At 35.3% G+C, this 25,447-nt stretch overlaps 2 protein-coding genes across 4 annotated transcripts in view; one reads left to right on the top strand and one right to left on the bottom strand.

The window, feature by feature from the left end:
- Window positions 1-25,447, top strand: part of LOC123865719 (oxidative stress-induced growth inhibitor 1-like) — a 47,090-nt gene that overhangs the window by 14,607 nt on the left and 7,036 nt on the right. The window contains exons 3-5 of one of the 3 annotated variants that reach the window (XM_045906932.1): window positions 2,961-3,128; window positions 22,570-23,309; window positions 24,592-24,697. In XM_045906932.1, the coding sequence (XP_045762888.1) occupies window positions 23,237-23,309; window positions 24,592-24,697 (179 nt within the window). In that variant the 5' untranslated portion in view covers window positions 2,961-3,128; window positions 22,570-23,236. Of the gene's footprint in view, window positions 1-2,844; window positions 3,129-13,209; window positions 13,336-22,569; window positions 23,310-24,591; window positions 24,698-25,447 lie in introns of those variants that run through there. The other 2 variants (XM_045906931.1, XM_045906930.1) reach the window with 2 other exon arrangements.
- LOC123865726 (ubiquitin-conjugating enzyme E2 T-like) lies at window positions 31-13,740 on the bottom strand. The gene is made up of 3 exons (XM_045906940.1): window positions 13,730-13,740; window positions 1,897-2,198; window positions 31-1,251 (listed from the first exon to the last, which is right to left on the bottom strand). Exons 2-3 carry the CDS (start codon window positions 2,147-2,149, stop codon window positions 1,022-1,024), a joined length of 483 nt encoding a protein of 160 aa, XP_045762896.1. The 5' UTR covers window positions 2,150-2,198; window positions 13,730-13,740; the 3' UTR covers window positions 31-1,021.

Genomic DNA, 25,447 nt, shown 5'->3' with positions numbered 1-25,447 from the left:
GAAAGAATTTTAGAAATAAAAAAAAACAAATACAAAATTTTTTATTTATTCAAAAAATATAAGACAATCTGGATATTAATTATACAATTTACAGTTTGGACGCCTATGGGCGGTTCAATGACCGGCAATCAAAGCTAACTCGATACATCACCATCATCATTATTTACATGAACCCTAAAAACATGTAGTGAGTGTATCTCTACATTTTTTGGACACTCATGTAGAAATAAATGGTTACATCCCATCCCTCCAGTTACTCTTAATGTACTTATTACAATCAAATATAGTTTAATTAAAGCAAGACTTATCACATTCTTAAGGCCCAAACGCATTTGAGTTGTAATGCGCGAAATATAGTTTATGTAAGTTTGTATGCAGCAAAGCTCACTTGAGCGATGCTGCAGGTAACTATGCGACGCGGCGTGATAACTATATTTGATAGTTCATATGAGTTTGTATGGAGCAAGACCGCGCAGCGCAGCGCAAATGCTTTGGACCCTTAGCAACTATCTTATTTCCAACTACAGAAGAAACATTACAAAATTTATTAAATATACAAGCACTTTTCATATCTTACACAATAAGGTGCCCCACAAACAGCTTGAATAAAGCAGCGTAGTGGAGGAAAGTTGGCGAATCTAGGAAGCAAGGGTCAACTTATCAACCAATAGCATGCTCCCGCGCCAACTAATCAACCAATCGCGTGCTCCCGCCGATCGCATCAATATTCAAGTTGTTTTCCGGACACTGTACTTAGATTAAGAATTACCAGAAAAGGCACCCGTGGATCTTATCAGCGCCCCCAATATCAGCGGCGCTCCTGGATAAGTGACTACATTTTGAAACACTGACTGACCGCTACTGATAACTACTTATTCTTCTCTTCTTTTCTCTGGGCTGGTTTCTGCACTTAAACGTTTCCATCTGTTGTGCGTGAACTACTTATTCTTAACACTACCCTCTTGATTTACACAACAGTACCTACGTACAACAAACAATTTTATTATTATTTAAACCAAACTTATTGTTTCTTTTCTAACACTGCATGCTGCTCTGTATGTTTCCTCGCATTCTCTAAAAACTGCTCTTTAGCATATTTAAACTCATCCGCGACATCTAACATCAATGGATCTTCCGGGAAGGGATATGCTAGCAGTGTTTGTATAGCGAGGAGGAGAGACTCGATGGTTAAAGTGGGCAGCCATAAGCCCTTGGGAGGCATTTTTAATATGTTCATACAGATTCTGCCACCTGCAAAAGTTTTCAAGAGTAAGAAATTCATTTATGTTTGGCAACATTAATAGTAAGGTTAGTCATTTGTAACATATGTAATGTATTAGCTAGGCTATTTATGTATTTCATATGATACACCAGCGATACACTGTATTAACATTAAAAATATTATGATAAAATAATTGTCTAGTACAGTTATCATTACAGGCATACACAGCATTTTAGTTTCTCCGCGCTGGTTAAAAAGTAGGCTAGCTAGAGCGAGGTGATGGTCTAGTGATTAAGATGTTGGGCTTGTATTAGGGAGGTTTTTGGAGTTATGTGTCTTTTAATCAATCAAATATAAAATACTTTGATAGTGACGGAAAACATTGTAAGGCCTGAGAGCTCTTTAGAATATTTTCAATGGTGTGTGAAGTCTGCCTATCGACACTAAGGCAGTGTGGTCTATGGCCTAAACCCTTCTCATTTTGGAAGGAGACCCTTGCTCAGTAGTGGGCTGGCAATGGGTTGATTACAACCCTCTTGATGTCAGCAGAAGAACAGAGATTGAGAGGGTTTAACACAAAAAGGTTAGTATGGGTCTTTAGCTGGTGTTCTAAGATTGGGCCTACAAACTGCATCAACGGATTAATGCTGGATGTATAACACAGTTTAACAAACCTTTATCAATATTGGGATGGTATATAGGCGTAAGGAACTTGACTTGAGGAGGCTCGAAGGGATATCTGTCTGGTATGTTGATAGTAAGCTCAAATCTCCCTTTTTCATACGGAGAACCCTGGGGGCCGAGCATGCTGACTTTTAACACGTCCATAACATCCTCCTTCTCGGGTTTGCAAGTTATTCCCCATGGTGGCCTGACATTCAGTTTTTCAAGCTCACGTAGTAAACGTCCTGAACGTGCACTGGACATTTTATTATGCTTTTTTTGCTTACCAAATGCACATATATTAAAATAAAAACTAAAAAGTATCCGGTAAAAAGTTGTGTCAGCCATAGATTACTTTTTTTTTTCTCTCTCGTCTGGCTTTATAAAGATTAGCCAATGTCAAGTTTGTAGTTATTTGTAACAAGTTAGTTAAACTCAAAGAGTATATAAACACTACGTGGTTAAACTATAACCGACATACGCACGGCACCCCCTTAGAGCGCTTTCCAGTCAGTTTTAACAAAAAAAAAACACTCCAAAAAGGCAGAGCACGCCCGCCAGCTAACACCAAAACAGACGAAGTCTAGATTACTTTACTCTATGGCTCTTATGATGTCATCTCCGGATTCGTGGTCTGTGATGTCAGCCGAGGTGTCTTGTTGGGTCTGTGACGTCTGTGACTGTCAAAGCTGTCATCTGACATCTTGACATTCATCTAGAGAATCTATGGATTTAGTTCAGAAAATAGAGAAAATGAAAATGTAACCTGAAATTAAGTTTCTTATAGTTTTGAAACTTATTTATAAATTCGAATAAAAAATTATTTGTTATGCTATTACCGCCTAACTAACTATTACTGTTTATAGTCAAGTTAAGTTAAAAAGTTGGCAAAAACCTGTCACTAAGTTATGCAAAAGTTTTAGAACGCTATGTTCAAATGTCAGAAAACGACAGCAGCGCCAAATTTTGTAAATCGAATGGAAATCATGGAGAACTACAAAAATTCGAATATTTTTACAAGGTGCAGACTACAGTGCAATTTTTCTAGAAAAAGAGGAATTGGACTACCGAAAAGTTGCGGCTGATGTGCTCTCGTGCGTTCCACGTTTTGTGCTGGAAAATTAATTTATTGCAGTTATTGTTTAACCTGTATTAATTCACGAAGTAGTTGTTTAGTGTGATTAGAATTTAGAACATTTAAATCGTATTAGACTTCGCTTTCATCGAGTTAATATTGAATTGGGTAAGTAATTTATTATTTTCTTATATTACTTTATGAAATAAAACTGAAAACCTGGTTCCTTTTATCATGTGATATAGTCATGCTTTTTACTAAAGGCGTATAAAACTTAGGAGAATCGATTCATCCACGTCGGATACTCATTGAAAACTTAAGTTTTTTCTTAGGTTACTTTGATAATAATGCTAATTGTTCTTATAAGATAAATCTTATGTAAATGAAACGTACTTTTGTTCAGTCGTTATTGGTTACTTAGTTATTATAGGTTTTTAATTCAACCGGTTGGTCACTTCGTCTTCCAGTAATTCTACGAATTATCTTGTTACTCAATCACGTAGGTTGTTCTGTCGTGCTTGGTTTATTATTGGATTATTTCTTAGTAAGCTGTTGGCTGTAATTAATTGGGGAAAAAATCGATAATAACTAAGTGATTAGGTAACAAGTCATATCTTAGAATACTTTTTCATAACCTTTATCAAGTTCATAAGTTCAAATAGTCACCTTTTCCTCTTGGTATACTTAGCTGTAATTTCTGAAATGTCTTAAGATGACTTCTTATTAGAAAACTACTTTCTTTCTCTAATGATTTAGGTGTGACTTGACTGTTTATATAGTAACTTCCGAAGACATTTTGTCTGTGTGATATTGATCTGTACTTATTAGCCTAGTGGTTAAGATTTCAGAGTCTGGGGTTCAATCCTTGGTACACACCTCTAGTATTTGGATATAATATGCATTTTTTAAGCAATAAAATTAAATATCACTTAACAGAGAAGGAAAAACATTGGGAGGAAACCTGTGCATCTCAGAGGTCTCCGTACTGTTCTCAGATTTGGTTAAACGATCATTATCATCAACATGATCAAACCGTCGGAGGCATACTACTGAGCACAGTATGAGAAGGGGTTAGGCCATAGTCCACCGTGCTGGCTAATTTTGAATTGGCAGAATACTTATGCCAATATGCTTTAGGCTAGCATGGTGAACTCGATGGCCATATGGCATACAGCAGTATATTGAACTTTGAAATATTTATTCACCAGTAGGTACCTATAATATTTTAAATCTGAACAGTAAAACAATGGCCCATAAGATATACTTACTACAGTAACTATACTGTGTTACAATAATGTTTTAAAACTAAGCATTATTCTCTTCTCAAATATTTTACTTTTCTGAGAAAAACTATTCACATTTCAATGTTTACATTAAATTTTTTAAATCAATGATTCATGTTTTGCTTATAAAATTTGTAGGCATAACTGAAGTACCATAACAATTATGAAACCTGCATCAATCATTATTACAATTGCAACTGTTGTAATTGACTGAATTTATGGTATTCTCCTTGCAATAATTAGTGCATTATAGCCAATAGTGAGCGAGCGTCAACCAATAATAAATTGGAGGTGATTGCGATTGTGACATTGTAGCTATCATTCTACCGCAATTGAGCCCCTAGTGAACAAAAGTTTACTATAACTAACTCACAAATTAAAATAAAATAAAAAATAAAAACTTCCTCAATAAATAAATAATTAAGAAAAAGAAGTGACCTTTTTATTCAATTTAATCATTATAATAGATCAATGCCTTTAATAAATAATACATTTTTATGTGAATGATTTATCTAAATGGCATTGAATTTTTAGTTATTTATGATTCTGTTCACTGAAATGTAAAATTAATCTTTAGGAAGTTACTTGCAAGAAAAATCTATAAAAAATTGTACAGTCCTTTCTTGTATCAATGTAAATAAGTAAATAATTACCTTAATTTCTGACTACTTATATATACTCAATTATAATATGGAGGCACTCATATCAATCTCTCATAATTTATAATTATAAAAATGTACCTACTTGTATAATTTCATAGGAACACAACCTTACTATGAATATTTCCAGATTTTTAGATGGATTAAAATATATTGACAAGTGTAAATTAAAAATTTATAACACCCCCGACAAGTGAAGGTTACAGTAACTAGAAAAGAGCTGGTAACTTTCAAACGGCTGAACCGATTTTCTTGGATTATAGCTAAGAACACTCTTGATCAAGCCACCTTTCAAACAAAAAAAACCAAACTAAAATCGGTTCATTAGTTTAGGAGCTATGATGCCACAGACAGATACATACATCAAACTTATAACACCCCTCTTTTTGGGTCTGGGGTTAAAAACAGATGCAAGACTGTAGATGTGTACTAAAAACCGATTTGTAAAAAAAGTGTTTTAGAATTTTGATTTTGGTGTGCGCTAAGGATTATTTTTAGCATGTATATAATAGTTACGTATGTGACGTCATATCGACTCGATAAAAAAATCTTGCGCAAGAGGTAGTCGGAGAAGGTGTAATTTATAATATTGTGAAGGATGAAAAACGACAAAAAAGCCATAATAATAACGTCCAATGAACATACAAATGTGATTCTAATTGCAGTGCAAAGCAGCAAATTACGCTTTATCATGTCAATTTTAAACATTAACACGAATCGCTGAGTCATACATGTTGATCTAAGTATTTTTATGGTTCCCTACCTCAAAAGAAAAAAGAAACCCTTATAGGATCACTTTGTTGTCTGTCTCGTGTATGTCAAGAAACCTATAGGGTACTCATCATGTTGACCTAGAATGTGTTTGGCAGGTAAGTAGGTCTTAGTGCACAGGTAGGTACCTAAGGGGGGAAATCCGAAAACTGTGAATTTGAGCTTATATCACAAAAAATAATAATTGTTGTGCGATGGGACGGAACCCTTCGTGTGTGAATCTGACTCGCATTTCACGACATTTTTATTTTTTAGGGTTCTGTAGATGGCCAGTAACGATCGATAGAATCGACCATAACTGTAAGAAGCTGACAGATTTTATTGATCGTCAAAAGAGCCATATCAAGTAACCTATGTTTAAGTCAAACCTTAGTAAGTAGTTAGATATATTGTTGGCAATCTAACCAAAAGTTGCTTAGTCACACAGGTATAAATCAATCTACCATAGCTACCTACTTATTTACATATTCTCGTCAATACCCGATTGCTTGACTGGAAATGTTGCATAATATTATTTCGCAAAACGGATAGGTAACGTAAAACGTGGGATTGGAACTCAGCGTTGAACTCCGGAGTTCTGGAGTTTCGAAGCTCCTAAAACTTGAATGTGATCAAATAATGCGTTCGATTTCTTGCGCTTAAATAGATGATAAGGATCTGTTAAGGATGAAATGAAACAAAATATCAGTTAGAAAAACAAAAAAGAAACTTTTTTTACGTAGTAATTTTTTTTTTTAAAGAATGTCATGATGACTAATATTCCCCTTTCCCCTCCAACTAAGTAAATTAAAGTAAATTAGTAAGACTGTTCTTTTACATTTTTTAATTAGGTTTTTCATGGATAAAATTGGATAAAAGTTATCCTATATTATATGTACATTGTACAATTTATGAAAACTTCGTACTGTATACCTAACCGCAAAAAAACCTTGACTTTCTTCTAAAAATATGAAAATCGAAACTCCGGTTATGTTAATGCTAACTCCGGTTTTACCAATAAACCTGTAATCCTTGGGACCCTGCCGGGAATCGAACCCGGGACATTGGGAGGTCCCGGAATTTTATAATTTCGAAACCATTGGTTTGGTCTGGTGGTAGGCTTCGGCCATGGCTACTTACCACCCTACTGAAAAAGCTGTGCCACCAAGCGATTTCGCGTTCCGGTATGATGCCATGTAGAAACCAAAGGGATATGGGTATTGCCATACCCCTTCCAGGTTAGCCCGCTTCCATCTTAGACTACATCATCACTTACCACCAGGAGTGATTTCAGTGAAGGGCTAACTTGTATCTGAATTCTTCTATTTGTGTAAGTTGTACTATCTTGTGGTGTGGGCAGCTGAATACAAAGCTGGTTGCGGTTGCTTCTATGATACATAATATCCTTGATTTAATAATAACTTAACTAGGTAATCAAATCATTCTAAAGTTACGTATTTTCGAAATCTAGGTGCATAAGCAATACATTGTTCTTGGAACCGTTCAACAGATAAGCTACATTATATCAACATACATTATGTGGATATGGTCGATAGTCCTTGAAATACTGCTGATTCATTCAATGTTATTACAATTTACAACATGTTTATGGCTGCCTAGCGCTATGGTTACGGAATTACATACATAAAACCTTCCTTACACTACACCGTACAATAGTACCTACGTAAAAGGTAGTTAAATATATAGATATTTCTTGATTTTTGCATCAAAAATTGGTTTAGGAAGTTACTTGGAGTTTCTCTACGTGATAAAATCAGGAGGAGATCCGTAAGAGAATCGGAGTGGTCGATATAGCTAAGCGGGTTGCGAAGCTAAAGTGGCCATGAGCAATGCACATTAACATGTTTCAAAAACCCATAGACATTGAGGTCTCAAGGTCCAAAAATGGACTTTGCAATGGAAAGCACAGCGTTGGAAGACCTCCTACTAGAATCTACATAGATACATAGGCGATATCAAACGAGTCGCAGGGGGCCGCTAGATAGGCGGCGATAAACTTCTTTTGCTAATTTATACATATATTGAATTGTTAAATTTTCTATTGATTAAAAATGATATTTTATGTACTTATTGAAAATGTAGATAAAGCTAGTTTTTGCACGCCATTTCATGGCAGATTGTGGATATGTAGTATGTACCAACTTAAAATTTATGTAACATCTTTTTTTACTTACAATCTTGCAATAAATGAAATAAATAAATAAATAAAAAGATAGTCCGTGCCCCGTGCCATGTGGATTGTGATGATACATAGTATAATGATCGGGAACCACTAACCCATACCTCTAAGAATTTATAGAGAGAGACCTAGCGCGTGCTCGACCTTAGTTATTTTATAAAAGCTTAAAGTTTTTACTAAACTTTCAGCTTTTTTAAATAACGAAGGTCTGGCACGCGCTGGCTCTTAGTCCATTATATTTGCACAATGTGTTAGTAAAATAAATAACATTTATACGACGTAAAATAGCTGTTTACTGTTTATATTATTGTAGTGTGTTTAGAGCCTTAGTGCTAAGTTACACAGGTAGCTATAGCACGTAAATAATGTATCGTGGGAACATTCATATGCAGTATATTGGCTATTGGTTTGGCGGCCTAGTGCGAGTCAGACTCGCTCACCGAGGGTTCCGTATAAATAAGACAACTATACCAAGTGGGGTATCATATGTAAGGGCTTTACCTGTACGTTCTAAAACAGATTTTAATTTATTTTCATGCATAATAGTTATGGATTTATTGTGTAAAATGTCGGAAAAATATCCGAATACTGAACCGTCGGTACTAGAGTCCGACTCGCACTTGGCCGGTTTTTTCTCTTAGAAAGCCCTTAGCGGTAGGTCCCTATATTGCAATGGAAGGTCGCATAAAGTGTACAGCTGCGCAATAAGTGATAATATTCTACTGATTTATACCTCGACATTTAACCTTTACATAATCAATAATACATAGTAATACAAGTACTACTCTATCTCTCTATGTAAAAGGGCAAAGACTATTACTTTTATCAAATGTTATCAGAACATTTTGTTTCATTGAAGATGAAGTGTAAAACTAAAGCCTGACTACTTCTCTATACTAAAATATTAAAAATTGTTTTCTGTCGCTTGGTATATCTTAATATTGTACTGATTGTACTATTGTTTTTTATCTTCTTAGTTTTTAGAGTTCCGTACCTCAAAAAAAAACGGAACCCTTATAGGGTCACTTTGTTGTCTGTCTGTCCGTCGTGCGTCCGGTTTTTTTATTTTTTAATAAGTAAAACTTCATTTTACAGATGTTTGCCATACTTACTATAATATTATAAATGCGAAAGTGTGTCTGTCTGTCTGCTACGTTTTCACGGCCCAACAGTTTACCCTATTTTGACGGGGTTTCTATATCCCAGAAAACCAAAGAGTTCCCACAGGATTCCTAAAGGGCCATCCGTTTAGCCGAACAGAGATGGCTTACGTCCCGGAAATTGACATAGACAACTGTTTGTCCCGAAAAATCAAAGCGTTCCCACGGGATTTTTAACCTACACGGATGAAGTCGCGGGCATCATCTACTCACACTAATATTATAAGGGCGAAAGTTTGTGTGTATGTGTGTGTGAATGTTTGTTACTCCTTCACGCAAAAACTACTGAACGCATTTGGCTGAAATTCGGAATGGAGATAGATAATATCCTGGATTAGCACATAGGCTACTTTTTATCGCGGAAAACCAAACAGTTCCCACCGGATTTGATAAATACCCACACGATGCCCACACATGTAAATTCAGCGAAATAGGAAATTTTCGTCGGATTAAGATAACACTCGTAATAATTGTGTTCAATTTGGCCAATTGACCTTACGACTTATTTTCGTCTGTCGTAGATTGTGCGGACGGGTGGCATGGCAACGACCAATGTTATTTAATTTAATTTTAATTTAATTTATTTAATATGGTACCGCCCACAGAGTTACACATTTAGATTAATACAGTTTGTTCCTTAAATTCTAGGGCTCTTATGCAACTCCACTTACGGGCAGTCACAGCATGCATTAACACAAACATAAGTCGTACAGTAAAATATAAAAAAAAAAATATAATAGCTAACCTAAGGACTATGAAAAAATACCTAAGTTATAAATTTTAAAAGAATATAATAAGATGGAAATTAAGTTAAAGTAAAGTTAAGTTAAACTAAGCTACTCGTAAATTATCTAAATCATCTAAAATACAATATACTTACGGCTAGGGACTGACACTAATTATCGTTATCCCATTGAGGAATCCAATGATTTGAACAACTTGGCTTTAAATTTAGCCAGGTTATCGCAAAACAGATCCGTGGTAATGTCTTTGTCCAAAAATTCCTTATATGTACTACTAAACCTTGGTATTAACGAATGACGACCTAGATTGGTTCTACTGATTCGGTGAGTGAACAGAGGAATAGGATACCGCGGTATACGGGAGGGAACTTTGAAGGAGTTATTTTACGTTACATACGTTATTTGTTAGTGTATGCTATGCATATCTTTAATATTACATATTAAGTAATTTTATTAAGTTTAGGTAATTAATTATCATCGCTATATCATCTTACAAATCTAACAATTATTCTGGGCATTAAATAGAGTAGAGTAAGTACCTACTTTGAATAAATGATTTTGTGAAATTGAAATTGTGAAATTGAAAATTTATTTGCAAAATATGGGTAGCGTACAAAGGTCTTATTGACTCCATCCAAGCTCGCTCCAGAAACAGAGTAGACCGCCCAGGTTGACGAGGGCTTCATGAAGTGAGGTTGGGGATCCCAGATGCCGTTCTCGTTGTTCTGCCACGCCCGTGCACTCCAGGAACACGTGCGTTGGTGTTTTATCAACCTCCATGCAGGCCCTGCACAGAGGAATGTCGGTGACACCTATAACGAAAAGGTGTTTGTTTAGTGGGATGTGCCCTGATGCCCCACCACCTTCCTAAGTTTACCTCTGTCCAGGGCCCAGGCGGAGTAGTTTGTCGTTGGTCTAAATGTTTAAGAACTTGGAATCTTGATTACTTAGCGAATAATTAGGTCGTCACTCGTAGGTAAAGCGCGTAAAACGCACGTAGATACAATTCATTATTCAATGATATTGCAAATTCATTGAATCACCTTGGACTGAACGCGGCTGCATATTAATTAACAAGATTATAACAATGACAAGCTGTACCGATACTGATAGTATTGTAACATCTGTACAAATAGGATTGCTGTACAAAAAAAAATTTCAAAAGAAAAATAAAACCGACTTCAAAAACCAAAAACACTAAAAAGTAGAAAATAATTTTTGTTTAGCTACACATGTAATGTACCTAGGTATGAAGTCGAGCGAGCATATTAAAACAAAATTAGAAATTCAAGAGTGAAGCTCGCTACTGTTTATTGAGCTATTACACTGATCGCGAGCAATTTGCTCTTATCCATTGAGGAGTTCTGTTCTCCATCTCCGAAGATATTCATCAGATCTTCACCAAATTTATATGGGACCACCTGCACAGTATACCCTTCCAAACAAAAAAAAAATTTCCAAATCGGTCCAGGGGTCTTTGAGTAATCGGGGAACATACATAAAAAAAAAAAAAAAAAAAAAAAAAAAAAAAAGATCCCGACGAATTGAGAACCTCCTCCTTTTTTGGAAGTCGGTTAAAAATCATAAAATCATACAATTGCCATAATTGTGTGATTTTATGATTTTTCAGATGTATACGTAACACACATACAGTGTAAATAGTAAGACATACAAAAAATGTAAGGAATTCTTTAAATTAGTTTTTTACCGACATGCCCGAAAATGTAATGACGTCAGGCTCAATTAATCAATTAAAAACTAGATTGTATAATCACTTAAAGCACAGATTAAAGATAATAATATAGTATCTACGATTGTATAATTATTATTAATTAGTTAATCACATATAGCACGGATTAAAGATATCTACGAAAAGAGCTTGAAAGGCGTTTAACCACAAGTGATACCTAATATAGAGTCATCAGAGAAAGCACTATTAAGTATAAATAATAATAAAGTTGAATATAGGTAACTGTCCCATTTTGGTAAATATATTCATCCCATTTTGGACAAAGTTTTCAGGATAGCGAGAATATATATTCTAAAGGCTAGGCGTATTTACAAGCAAACTTTAGGGCAAGATCTGCCACCAGCACTATGTCCCACTCGAATGCAATTTCCCTAGTTCTTGCTTGATGTTACAATATTTTAAATGGCTAAGCTTATGACTTAGATACTAATATGTTGAATTTTGTGCAAAATATAAATAAATATCGATATTAAGCATATTATAAGCGCTCGTTATATTGTTATCGAGCGCTCGTTTTGCTAGTCTAAACGTGAAAATATCGTCACTAGACTAGATAATGTCGCGTATGCTCCAAACCTTGAATAATCAACAATTTTGGAGGCATATTATGTTGGTTTCTATTTATTTATAGAAATGACCTACTGAATGCTAATCTTGAACTCTTCGATGTTAGTCTGGTTTTCTGATAGGCTTTTTGCAGACTCATCTATATATATTAAGTAATTACCTGCTGGTGGTGTACAAGGTAGTCCTTTACCTCCTTAATTATTACGAAGGTTTAACTTGATCCCTAAAGCTCGGAATATAAATTCTGATTCTTCTACTTCTCTCTACCATAAAAGACACAAATATGGCCAACATAGGATAGAATCTCATGTCTCCTGTTTTCTAGACAAGTCAAGCCGATTAAGAGATGCCTTAGCCTTCGTCAAAGATTGATAGACGATTTCGATCTATCTATTCCTTAGATGATCTATAGCTCCATATTGTAACCATCAGCCCATGTCGAGCCCACAATAGTATCAAATACTCCTTTATTCTGACTCACTAGATCAGAGCTCGATGAATGTCAATGCATTGCATTGTAACTAGGTATCTACGAGGCGCTAAAAGGCCGGTGGTTATTAAGAACGACATGGCACATGCAGCCGAGTTGAATATACTGCAACGTTTAAAATAGAACGTATCTAGACTAATATGTAATAGCTGTGTCATAAACATACAATAATTACTATATAGATAGTATATAAACCAATAATTACAATTTCAAATTTGGAAGTCTAGTCAGTGTCACATGTGAAGTTTTACATATGTTTATCAGAAGGCTCTTCGTCACTCGCTCCATAAAAACGTAGTTTGGTTCTCATTTGAATATTAATTAAACTCGATGGTAGACACGTTCTAGAAAGAAACTTTTAGTTTTAAAGTTACACGGGTTTAAAGATTTATGTGTAAATTATTGTGGCACATTTTCATTTATTACAGGAATCTGGAATATCACAGATATTAATTCCTGGAATGAATCTACAAAACATTGAGTTGAATTGGTTAGTATTCAAATGAAAGCCAAGCCAAACTACGTTTGTATGGTGTGAATGACGGGAAGACCCCTCTTCTGAGTTTTCAGAAGTTCAGAGTCATCACTCGTCAAGCGTCATCGTCTATTGAGACTTGAATTGAACATAAATATTATTATGGCTTATATGAGTTAGCTTTAGTTTACCGGCAAACGTGGTACAGTGCGGACGTATGTTTCGTTATCATTAACTATGCTCCGGTTGGTCGTTACAAGGCTGCAGTGATTTATCGTTTTATTCATTTTTTGTGGAGGTAATCAAGTTTATATACCTACTTACTATTATTTTTAACCCCCGACCCAAAAAGAGGGGTGTTATAAGTTTGACGTGTGTATCTGTGTATCTGTCTGTGGCATCGTAGCGCCTAAACGAATGAACCGATTTTAATTTAGTTTTTTTTGTTTGAAAGGTGGCTTGATCGAGAGTGTTCTTAGCTATAATCCAAGAAAATCGGTTCAGCCGTTTGAAAGTTATCAGCTATTTTCTATTTACTGTAACCTTCACTTGTCGGGGGTGTTATAAATTTTTAATTTACACTTGTTGATTTTCTTTGTAAGTATAGTGTACTACGAATTTAGGTAGCTAATAAAGTGTTTCAATTCCGATGTAGCCGGCTAATGGTTTTTTTTTGTACGTAAATAGGAAACAATTATTATATTTCTTAGAATAATATGTTAGGTAAGATACTAATGCGCAGTTATTAACTTAATAGTTACTTTGTATATATTAAGAAGCCTTATTTTAATGAAGAATAGGCATACCTACATTACTAGGCAAAAAAAAAGTATAAAGAATTATAAGTTTCTTGTTAAACGGCTTTCAGTTAAAATAAATAAAAAATACTTTAAGTGGTTCTCATTGAGATTTTTTTACTTATTAAAAATTGTTTAAATCCGCATATTCTTAAAGAATGTAATTTTTCATTACTGTTCTGTTAAAGTTTTTAAATATATCTTTGTTCCCAAAAAATCAGAGCTTTAATAAGTAACTGATGTTAGGTTAGAAATTAGAATTTACGTACACATAATATAGATGGCCCAAAAAGTGTTAGATATATCTTGTGGTGGACCCCTTTGTGTGAAATTCGCACTTGATTTGTATCTATGATAACACTAATCACTTTAAGCTAGATATAGACAACAGGAATAGATCACAAACAAGGAAATCAAATAAAAACGAGATAGCACAAAAAGGTATAATTGCGAAAGCGGTCTCTTCCATTTAACCTTCGATCAAGTAGGTACGGAATTAGTTTTCATTTTGCTCGACTGGTTCCGTGAGTTCCGGAAAATTTTAATTTTATTTCCGGTATGTAACGAGTTTCTCGCTATTCAAAATCATGTGAATTTGACCTCCCTTTTGGTGCAATACTGAGCGTTGTGATCTTAGAAGTGGCAGGTCCGAGATTCGATTCCTGGCAGAATCCTTTTGGGAATTCGTATTTCTAAATTGTGTCAGACAGACAGACGAACCGACAGCGGAGGCTTAGTACTAGGTTTCCATTGGCACCCTTCGAGTAGAACCCTTAAAAGCTTAGGTACCAAAGTCTAAATATTTTGAAAAGTTTACAAAGGTATAAATATGTATTTCCAAAAGCTTACGAAAGTCTGAATATTTTGAAAAGCTTACAAAAGTCTATATGCATTTCGGAAGGCTTACCAAAGTCTGAATATTTTGAAAAGCGTACAAAAGTCTGCATATTTAGAAAAGTTTACAAAGGCCTGAATATTTTGAATAGCTTATAAAAGTCTGAATATTTTGAATAGGTAGGCTATAAAGAAAAGTCATCGTGTATGTTGTTCTGTTGATTCATCGTTATAAATGATTGCGACATACTTTCCTATATTATCTATCTCTCATACAGATAACGGAATTAAACTACCTACTCGCGAAGATACCACTTATCAGATAACATTGAGACGTAGATGTAGGGTCACCAACCCTACCACTTTACTAGGACATCTTCCAGTTTGTCCTGGATGGATTAAAAATCTAACTCAGGATATTTAATGACCTTTTATTTTTTATCACATACTTACCTAGGTATAAAAAAAGAGTTAATAAACTTTTTATTTGCGCGACATATCAAAAATTTGCAGAATATTTTATTATTACAGATTTATTATTTTATTATTTTTTACTAGCCGACGCCCGCGACTTCGTCCGCGTGTATTTAGGTTTTTCGAAATCCCGTGGGAACTCTTTGATTTTTCGGGATCTATCTTTCTATCTCCATTCCGAATTTCAGCCAAATCCGTCCAGTGGTTTTTGCGTGAAGGAGTAACAAACATACACACACACACATACAAACTTTCGCCTTTATAATATTAGTGTGATGTATTAAGTGAGTACCTATTCGCATTTAGTTGTACATATTTACTTGCATACTCAGGAATTTTTCAAAAAAGCGATTTTTCTAGTTGCTACTTCCTCAAAAAACTCTCTTTCGATTTTTTTTAACTGCATTTTTGCTTAAGTCTGGCTGTTCTAAATGTGATGGTTACCCTATTTCGACAAGATATGGGCGTTACCACTTATCGGTTTGTGTTAAGCTTATTTACTATTAAATAACCTAGGGTTATAATAACTTTGATCAAATATTTATATAAACTTACCTATTTCGTAAATATTGCTTCATATCCGGTTTGAAGAACCAAAAGATAACGTTAGATTTACTTATAAATTAGTAGCTTATGCCCGCGACTTCGTCCGCGTGGACTATACTTTCACACATCTGTTTTACCCATTTAGGGCGACCATTTTGAATTTTTTAGTATTTGTTGTTATAGCGCCAATAGAAATACATATTCTGTGAATATTTCAATTCTCGACCTATTACGGTTCTCGAGATACAGCCCGCTGACAGACAGACGAACCGACGGACGGACGGACGGACAGTGGAGGCTTAATCCCGTTGGCATCTTTCGGGTACGGAACCCTATTAACTTAAACCTATTTAAAAGGTCGGTGCAAGTTGAACTTAGGTACAGAAAATAAACTGGTATCTGTCTATCTATCTATCCAATAAATTAGTATCAATTAAAATGGAGACAGCAATTGCCTTTATCAACTTGAGAATTGAGATAAATTATCCTTAATTAAAAGAGGACCGACGCGACGTAACTCTATCACATGCATTAAGAAATGCAGTCTCATAAATTAACTAGTGGCCCGCCCCGGCTTCGCACGGGTTCAATGTATGTTGATTTATGTGGTGTGAGTGTATCGTATCCGTCTAAAATCTAAATAGCTTCCCAAATAAAAAAATTGCTACAATGTGAAGATATTTTTAACCGACTTCAAAAAAGAGGAGGTCCTCTATTCGACTGTATGTTTTTTGTTCAATTCCATTGCAAATTATTATTAGCCATGACAGCGGTTTCGATGAAAACTCGCTTGATTTCTTCCGACATCTTGAACAATAATAATTTTATCGTCATATTTCGACAAATTAACACAAAATAATAGAATAGAATTGAAAATTTATTTATTCTAAATAATTAACTTTATTATTTATTAAATTAATAACTTTTTTACAATATGATACTATACACGTATAAATCTTCATCTTGAATCACTCTTATCTATTGATGAAAATTTGAAAACTGCATAAAATCCGTTTCATAGTTTAAAAGATCTAAGCGTACAGACGGACAGATGGACGGCGGGAAGCGACTAACCCTTCCACATAGAAATGCAGTCTCATAAATTATACATGATCCGTTTTATTTTAAAGCGCATCTTGCTCTTCATTTAATTAATGGATGTCCTTTTTGTGTAAAGGAAACTTGTTCGCTAGAGTTCCCTTTATAGCCTTCTTAAAAATAAACAAGTGTACTTAAATTAAAAATTTATAACACCCCCGACAAGTGAAAGTTACAGTAACTAGAAAAGAGCTGATAACTTTCAAACGGCTGAACCGATTTTCTTGGATTGTAGCTAAGAACACTCACTAAGAAATACCGTATTTTTAGACAAGCGAAATTTTTGCGTTAGTAACTTCCTTGAAGTGCACGCACGTCCTCAATCTATTTTCGATCTTGTACAGTAAAATAGAGTTTTAACAAGAAGTAGATGATGTAACGTCAACAAAGAACGAACATAAGTGTTAACTTTTTGTCTGAACGTAAAGTGTGGTTAAAATACTGGTGCCACACAGGGAATGGAGGAGGCACTACAAAATAAAGTGACCCAAGTGTCGTAGTTTTAAATGTTCACTTTAGATTCGGATGTACAGTACAACCAAATTAATAATGCGCATAGAAATGTTCGTCACTGTTCGGCAACGGTCGTATGATACACATGATATTGACTCCTATTTGTTTATAACAAGGTGCAAAATGCAAGTGCATTGTTTAGGGCTCTTACGATTCAATGATTCGGGTGTTTCTGGGAATACGACGAATTTTGCACCTTGTTATAAACAAATAGGAGTCAATATCATGTGTATCATACGACCGTTGCCGAACAGTGACGAAGATTTCTATGCGCATTATTAATTTGGTTGTACTGTAACGTACTACGTAATCCTAAAATGACGCGGTGTCCTAGGTTCATTTGCTACGGATCTCTAGAAATATCATCAATAGGAACTATTGTCCTAGACGATCTACCTCGTCAATCATATTTAACCCATTTTAATGTGAGTGATACATCACTAGGACGTAGGTAGGTACATCTATATCTATACTAATAAATAAAATTGGAGTGTCTGTCTGTAATTTCGAAATAACTACCACATATTAAGGTCATGTGGTTATTTGAACGATACCATACCTGAATCACACGTTTTTAAAATTTTTGTCTGTCTGTCTGTCTGTCTGTCTGTCTGTCTGTCTGTCTGTTTGAAAAGGCTAATCTTCGGAACGGCTGAATCGATTTTAACGGGATTTTCACATACAAGTAGAGGCTTGACCAGGGTGTAACATAGGCTACTTTTTTAACCGACTTTCAAGAAGGGAGTTGTGTTTTTCTACCTATGTACACCGAAATCTCCGAGATTTCTGAACCGATTTGCGTCATTTCTTTTTTAATCGATAGAGGAACTTTGCGACATTGTTTCATAAAAAATTTGGAGTCCAACTCCTCAATCCTGATGCTGCAGGGGATCTGACCAATCCACGCGGGCGAAGCTGCGGGCATCAGCTAGTCATACATAATTTGTGTAGAGACTTGAGCCAACACTTCGGTCCCACGGTTCCACTATGTAACGTCTATTCCGTGTTTTATAACCTCCAGACAGTTTGGCAGCCAAGTCTATATTGAGAGACGTAGAGATGTTCCAGATTAAAAATTGCGCTTTACCTTAATCTTCCATCATCCTGTTTACATCCATTTTTAGGGTTCCGTAGTAAACTAAGTTTCTTGCCGGCTTTTCTCAGTAGAATCTTCTTTCCAAATGAAATAAAATGAACCAATGAAATAACTTTTTAAATCATTGATGTCGGAGGAACTTTCTCTCGTCCAAGATAGGGAAAGATGAAAATCTTTCTATCTGTGAGTCACAGCCATTTTAAAAATAAACTATAAGATTAAAATTTAGTACAGAAGGATACAGGTATAAAAATCTACTACTGCTTTACTACTTTATAATTATATTGTAATAATATGGACTTTTTCAGTCTGAAATAAAATTTTATTTATTTATTTTATTTATACCTACTAAATATTTTTAGAAAAAAAAAATTCACGTTAATAGTAGTTACATCTTGATTAGCAGATAAAAAGTGCTAAACAAAAGAAGTGATACCAAAATCATTATGAGGTTTCTTACATAGTTTTTGGAAAAAAATAACCGTTTTAGAAATAAGGGTTTTAGCAACCTATCATGCGTACGGAACCCAATCTCCTACTTCATATATTATCTCGACAAGCACTTGACGGGACTACCTTTTTTTTTTTTTTTATACACAGGAAATGCCTAACCTAACGCATACCCTTCCGTCAGGGGAAACGGAGGGGTTATGTGGGGCTTGCACCCACTAAAACCTGTGTTTGTTCCTCAACGGACTGGCGGTTGCGCGGGTATCACTAATGTAGTATTCACCGCACTCCCGCCAGGACTTGACCCGCCGCCAAGCGGACGGGTCCCATCGCTAGGCTGGCTGCTACCAGCTCCGTCTCAGAAGCGCACCCGGAACACGGCGCGCTACCTCCTGACCTGGTTATGTATCGGCTGACGAACGCCCCTTACGCCAGTCAGCCGCAGGTCGGCGTGAGTTGACGGGACTACCTACGCAACATTTTATAATCTTATCAAAATAAAATAGGTATCACTCATCTAGTTATCACTTTCGTCACACTACTAGCAAGTGTTTTCTACGAGTCAACAACTGCCAATTCATGATAACGTGTTATCTATGAAATCATGATTGTAATAAAATAATTGCTTGTAATAAATACACAGGAAAATATAGGTGATAGGGGCGTGGCTAAGTTTAAGCAATACTATCCATTTAGACTATTTATATTGACCCTAGTCTTTATTGAATCGATAAATTAGTGTTTGGAAAAATTCGCGAACCAATAGTAGTACCCCGCCGCGTTACTCTACTCAGTAGTGCGGTTGTCACAATATGGCGGTCAGCCACTACCAACGTTCCTCACAGATTCGAGTTTGTGTCAAGATATCTTTTATCCAAAAAAATCGGCCAAGTGCGAATCAGACTCGTGCACCGAGGGTTCCGTCCTGCAGTCGTGATTTATCGTCATTTTGCACGATAAATCAAAAACTATTATGCAAAAACATAAATAAAAATCTGTTTTAAAATGTAGGTACAGGTAAAGCCCTTTCATATGATACCGCACTTGGCCGTTTTTATATTCTCATATTTTTATTTTTATATTTTTTTATACACACATTTTAATCTTAGTTTAAAGTTGAAAATACTAATTATTTATTCATGAACACATTTTAATATTTTTTTTATGATGTGACCTCAAAACGATTTTCGGATTTTTTCCTTTACTTGTGCTATATGACCTACCTCGGTTTCTACCAAATTTCATGATTCTAGGTTAACGGGAAGTACCTTTTAGGATTTCTTGACAGATACGACAGACGGATAGATAGATAGACAGACAACAAAGTGATTTTGTAAGCGTTCCGTTTTTCCTTTTGACGTACGGAACCCTAAAAATACCAAGCGACCGACAGGAAAACAATTTTACTATACTTATACCGTTTAATAAAGGATTGGAAGAGGAGTACGCTAAGTAGTTGGGTTTTAGTTTGAACTTTAACAACTTTATATTTTAATCACACAGATTCTGCGAAGATGTGCGTTGTGCCTTAGTTTTATCTTAATCATATCGTTGCGAACATTCGCGGATAAATAAACAAAACCTTTGTGCAGAATGTTCTAGCAATGGAAACATTGTCGGGGATATGTACAATATAAATGGAGCTCGTATCTATTAGGTAATTTGTTTGATACACTTCGTATGTCATTGATATTGATAATACTGCAGTTCCACTACAGTTAGCTAGGCTATTCAATCTTATGGCAGAGATTTAAATCTATCATTCATCATGGCCCACTGTTTATTATAACATTTTTTTTTTTAAATAAAAAATTGCGAGCCAAAGAGCAGTCGGGTCACCTGACGTTAAGTGATTACCGCCGCCGCCATTTGCAGAACCAGAGATACCGCCGATGCGTTGCCGGGCTTTCAGGAATTTGTTGGTCTGCCCCATGAATAACCCTATGTCTAATCATAATCTAGTGGGAACAGTGGAATATTTGTCTTTGTCATTGTTATGGAATTGCGTTACAGAGAGCGACCAATATTAACTTCTCTCCGTAGATAGAGTATAGCCATGCTTCCCCATTTATATTTTCCCATATTTCCGCATCGACTATACAACTGCGTCCTATATTATCACTATAATATGTATAAACGCATGTTTATCGGTGTATACCGTATCACATGTAACCGTTCTGTGAGAACGGTTACATGTGATACGTCGCGTCATAGTATATACCCACACACCTACTAGCCACTATAAATAAACTTGAAGGCGTATACATGCGTAATAATGATCTACTAATGATCGCACATAATATATCTAACGTATAACGTAAGTAGTAATTATCTTCAAGGCAAGAGAGAATAGGTATCATCCGGGGCCTAGATTCTAGGCAACACGGTCCAACCTAGACCTAATCATTTCTTTGCATGGACCATTTTTAGGGTTCCGTACCTCAAAAGGAAAAAAGGAACCCTTATAGGATCACTCTGTTGTTTGTCTGTCTGTCGTGTCTGTCAAAAAACCTGTAGGGTACTTCCCGTTGACCTAGAATGATGAAGTTTTGCCGGTAAAACCGAAAACCGTGAATTTGAGGCTACATCACAAAAAAAAATGTGGTCATGAACAATGCCGTAGCTTACTGATTAGAGCGTCGGACAACCCAGTAGACACAGGTTCGAATCCTGCCGATGCGATTTCGCAATTTAAATAAAAAAATTAAAAAAAAAACAATTAATTAGTACTTTCAAAGTAAGATTACTATATCAAGTGGGGTATCATATGAAAGGGCTTTACCTGTACATTCTAAAACAGACTTTTATTTATTTTTATGCATATTAGTTTTTGATTTATTTTTTCTCATTTTTCTAGTAATTATTTGTAAAGGAACACTGACGTCTTAAAACCTAGATAGGTATTGGCGGAAAGCCAAGCTGAATGTAGGTGAAGAGACGTTGACCTTTACTAAACTAAAAAAAAGTCAACTGTAATAATATGTCGTAACTCGTAATCTCTGCTGATAAAATATTTTATACATTTATTTGTTATCAACAACTTGATAACAGGCGGTGATAGTAAGAGGTGACAGATAGGTAGAGAGGTTAAGACGTCGGTCTGCAATCGGTAGGTCGGGGGTTCGATCCCGGGCACGCACCATAATAATATAATATGCGGGCAGTAATCAAATCAAAATATTTTTTATTCAATTGAAACTTTTACACGCACTTTTGAATCGTCAATTGCATCTACCACCGGTTCTAATCGGAACGCCTTTCCTACCGAGAAGAACCAGCAAAAAACTCGGCGGTTGCTCTTTTCAAAGATTTGATAAATTATGTACAACTAGCTGATGCCCGCGACTTCGTTCGCGTGGGTGTAGGTTTTTTAAAATTCCCGTGGGAACTCTTTGATTTTTCCGGGATAAAGAGCCTAGCCTATGTGCTAATCCAGGGTATAATCTATCTCCATTTTAAATTTCAGCCCAATCCGTCCAGTAGTTTTTGCGTGAAGGAGTAACAAAATACACACACACACACACACATACAAACTTCGTCCTTTATAATATTAGTGTGATATTATGCCATGTACAAAGTTATTTGAAGCCGCGCCCATTGCTGGAAGGAGTGGCAGGTCAAATCCACGCTTGTTTGTCATTTACATAATTTTCGATTTTATAATGTGCTTTTTTTCAGGAGCATAATTTTAATAGATTTTTTAAACTCTTTTTTTTCGTTCCAGATATTGACGCACTAGTAGCAAGTAGCAAACCATAGTATTCCAGGACTCACCTAAAAGTTAAGGAAGAGGCTTACTTAAGAACTGACCAGTCGGCAAGACTTTAAACTGCGCGTGATATACTTAATTTATTATTTTAACGCATTTAAAATTAGAATTCTAAATTCAATTATTTTAAACTATACTCAAGAATCATTACCAGTCACAGACTAAAAAGGCATTCGAATTCTCAATTTAAATATTATAAACAGATTATAATTGGACCTGTAATTGTCACAGATTATAAATAATATAATACATTAATTAATTGGAGAAGAAAAAGAATATTAATTAATAGAATTAATTAATTAAATAGTGACGTGTATTTATTTGCAATATTAATTAGAAATAATATAAGTAAGACATAAACCTGTGAAGAAGATACATTAAACTTAATTAAAAGAAGAAGAAGATTATAGCATAGCAAATATATAAGCCATAACAGAGGAGAAGATATTAAATAATAATATAAACTCAGAAAAATATTACCTGAATAAAAGGAGAGTTTAAGTTCAAAGCCATAAGAAGGATAATATAAATTAAGGCTATTTTAAAATCGTGATATTTGAACAGACTATAAAGTGATTAGAAGGAGGCTGTATTATATGTTATTTATATATTAGTTCAAATAATGCGAGACAACATGAAGCCCTGCCAACACACACTATCAGATGACGTGGTTTACAAAGAAGTTGTGGTTATCGGTAAGTTAGATTTTTTTTAATTTTAGCGTTTATTTGTTTTTTATTGTGACAATTTTCCGTAACTCAACAGGAGTTGCGGTTTTCCTGGTTACTTTTTCGTGGCCATTTGAAAGATATTTTAATGTTTATATTTTTTTTATTATGTATCCTTATTTCACACTGATGAATGAATGGAATATACCTACTTTTATTGTGCACCACAAAGGTAGTACGATTGTATATAAAAATATTTTATCAATTTTTCATTTTTTCAAAGCATTTTAGGGTTCCGTACCTCAAAAGAAAAAAACGGAACCCTTATAGGATCACTTTGTTGTCTGTCTGTCTGTCGTGTCTGTCGTCAAGAAAACCTATAGGGTACTTAACGTTGACCTAGAATCATGAAATTTGGCAAGTAGGTAGGTTATAATATTTTTTATGATGGTACGGAACCCTTCGTATGCGTGTCCAACTCGCACTTGACCGGTTTTTAAGTTAGTACTAAACATCTAAACTAGGTAAATCAGCAGTAAAGCGTAAACCGTAGTAGGTAATTTATGGAATTCTTAGCACAAGTTACGTGACTATTGTTGTAATTTAACCGTGACATTGGGAATACAGACAAAACGATTGCACGTATGGATGCAATCCATTGCTAGGCCTTGATAGCTCAGTGGCAACGGTATAAAGTCTATAAAAAGACTGTTAATGCTGAAGGCCTATCTAATCTACTGTATCCCATGTTGTCGCCAAAGAATTTCCTAGGGATATCACAAAATCTGGAATAAAGCCGAAAACTCCAATTGATTGCCTAAATTCATTTAAGAATTCTAGTAAAATGATCACCCAGTTCATAAGACGTAATGTATAAGATTATAATATTACCAAATGTGGTCCAGAACGAAATCTGAGCGCTCTGGCTCCACACAGTCTTGTCTGCCCTACCCCTAAAGTGTTTTGTAAAGCGCGAAGCCAGAAAGAAGCTCGCGAAGATGTTGACTGTAGCCAGCCTAGGAGCTCTAGGGGGCGAACGAAGCGAGCCGGCGAACTCCATAGCGAAACGAAGGTCGAATAAGTGAAGCTGAATGAAGGGGCGACGAAGCATGTCTTCTGGCAATTATAAAGCTATCGGTAAAAAATCACTAAATGCCTAATTCATACTTATTTCAGTTATTATTCGAACTTTTGCACGTCGCTAAGATCGATTGAATTCTGGTAGAAGTCTCAAATTCGCGATTAACATAGAACATTTCGGACTTTTTTATTGGAAAATCCTAGGGTTTATCGTAGTTCGTTGTTACAGGCAATGGCCCCAGCGGCATGGTGACGTCATTCATGCTGGCCGGCAACATCCCCCACCTCAAGCGAGTGCCCGACCACCTGCCCATTGACGAAATGCTGAAAATCAGGTGAGCCTTGTGTAGTCTAACAGTCTTATTCATAAAAATCCCTTATTATAGGTTTAAAACGTTCATTAGCTAAAATGCTCATTAGGCCTATTAAACATTTCATAACTTTCTTTATTCATAAAGGTTCAATAAACCTCTCACAACTAAATTCTCGCTATAGGCTAGTTTCGCTTTGTTATGTTGTCGTTCTGATGAATTCATAGACAAAATTGCAAAAAAACTGGGCTCTACACAGAGAAGTGACGCAGGTGTGACATTTGTTTTCGGTCAATTGTCTGAGTTCTGGAGGATAGTTAGGTATTATCGTTAGGAGTTTTGTTCCGATTTATTTAATTAAATATGGAAACAGGAAGGAATTTAGAAATTAGCGTTAGATTTTATTATACTATTTAAAAAAAACATGTATAGTAAAAGTGTGTATTAGATACAGTACCTGGACATTCATGGAATAAAATCCTTTTTTTCTTTAATTGAAAATATTACAATAAAACTTAAAGTTAGCCTTATTCTAATTATTATACAAATCATGTCCGTGTGGAATGGTGCCAAGAATACTGGCTGCATTTCCACGCTTGACAGCCAGGCTGATCCGTTGCACAAAAAATGAGCCAGCCCTTTTTTTTACCCAAATCCTTCTCGGTTTATGTAGTTAGGTACTGAGCTGCATCATCGCCATATTTCTTACGTTAGAAGAAATCACATACCTATATAAAGGAATGATTACATGAAAAGAAACTTCAAAATTAAGTA

The sequence above is a fragment of the Maniola jurtina genome, chromosome 5, assembly GCF_905333055.1.
Source record: "Maniola jurtina chromosome 5, ilManJurt1.1, whole genome shotgun sequence".
NCBI classification, from domain to species: Eukaryota; Metazoa; Arthropoda; class Insecta; order Lepidoptera; family Nymphalidae; genus Maniola; species Maniola jurtina.
The sequence above is the reverse complement of the archived record's forward strand: the minus strand, read 5'-3'. Positions and strand labels throughout refer to the sequence as shown.

Excerpts from the sequence above, each read along its gene's own strand:
- LOC123865726 (XM_045906940.1), bottom strand. The coding sequence starts at position 2,149 with ATGTCCAGTGCACGTTCAGGACGTTTACTACGTGAGCTTGAAAAACTG. Across the intron at positions 1,252-1,896 it reads CCATCCCAATATTGATAAAG|GTGGCAGAATCTGTATGAAC; the intron begins GTTTGTTAAACT and ends AAACTTTTGCAG.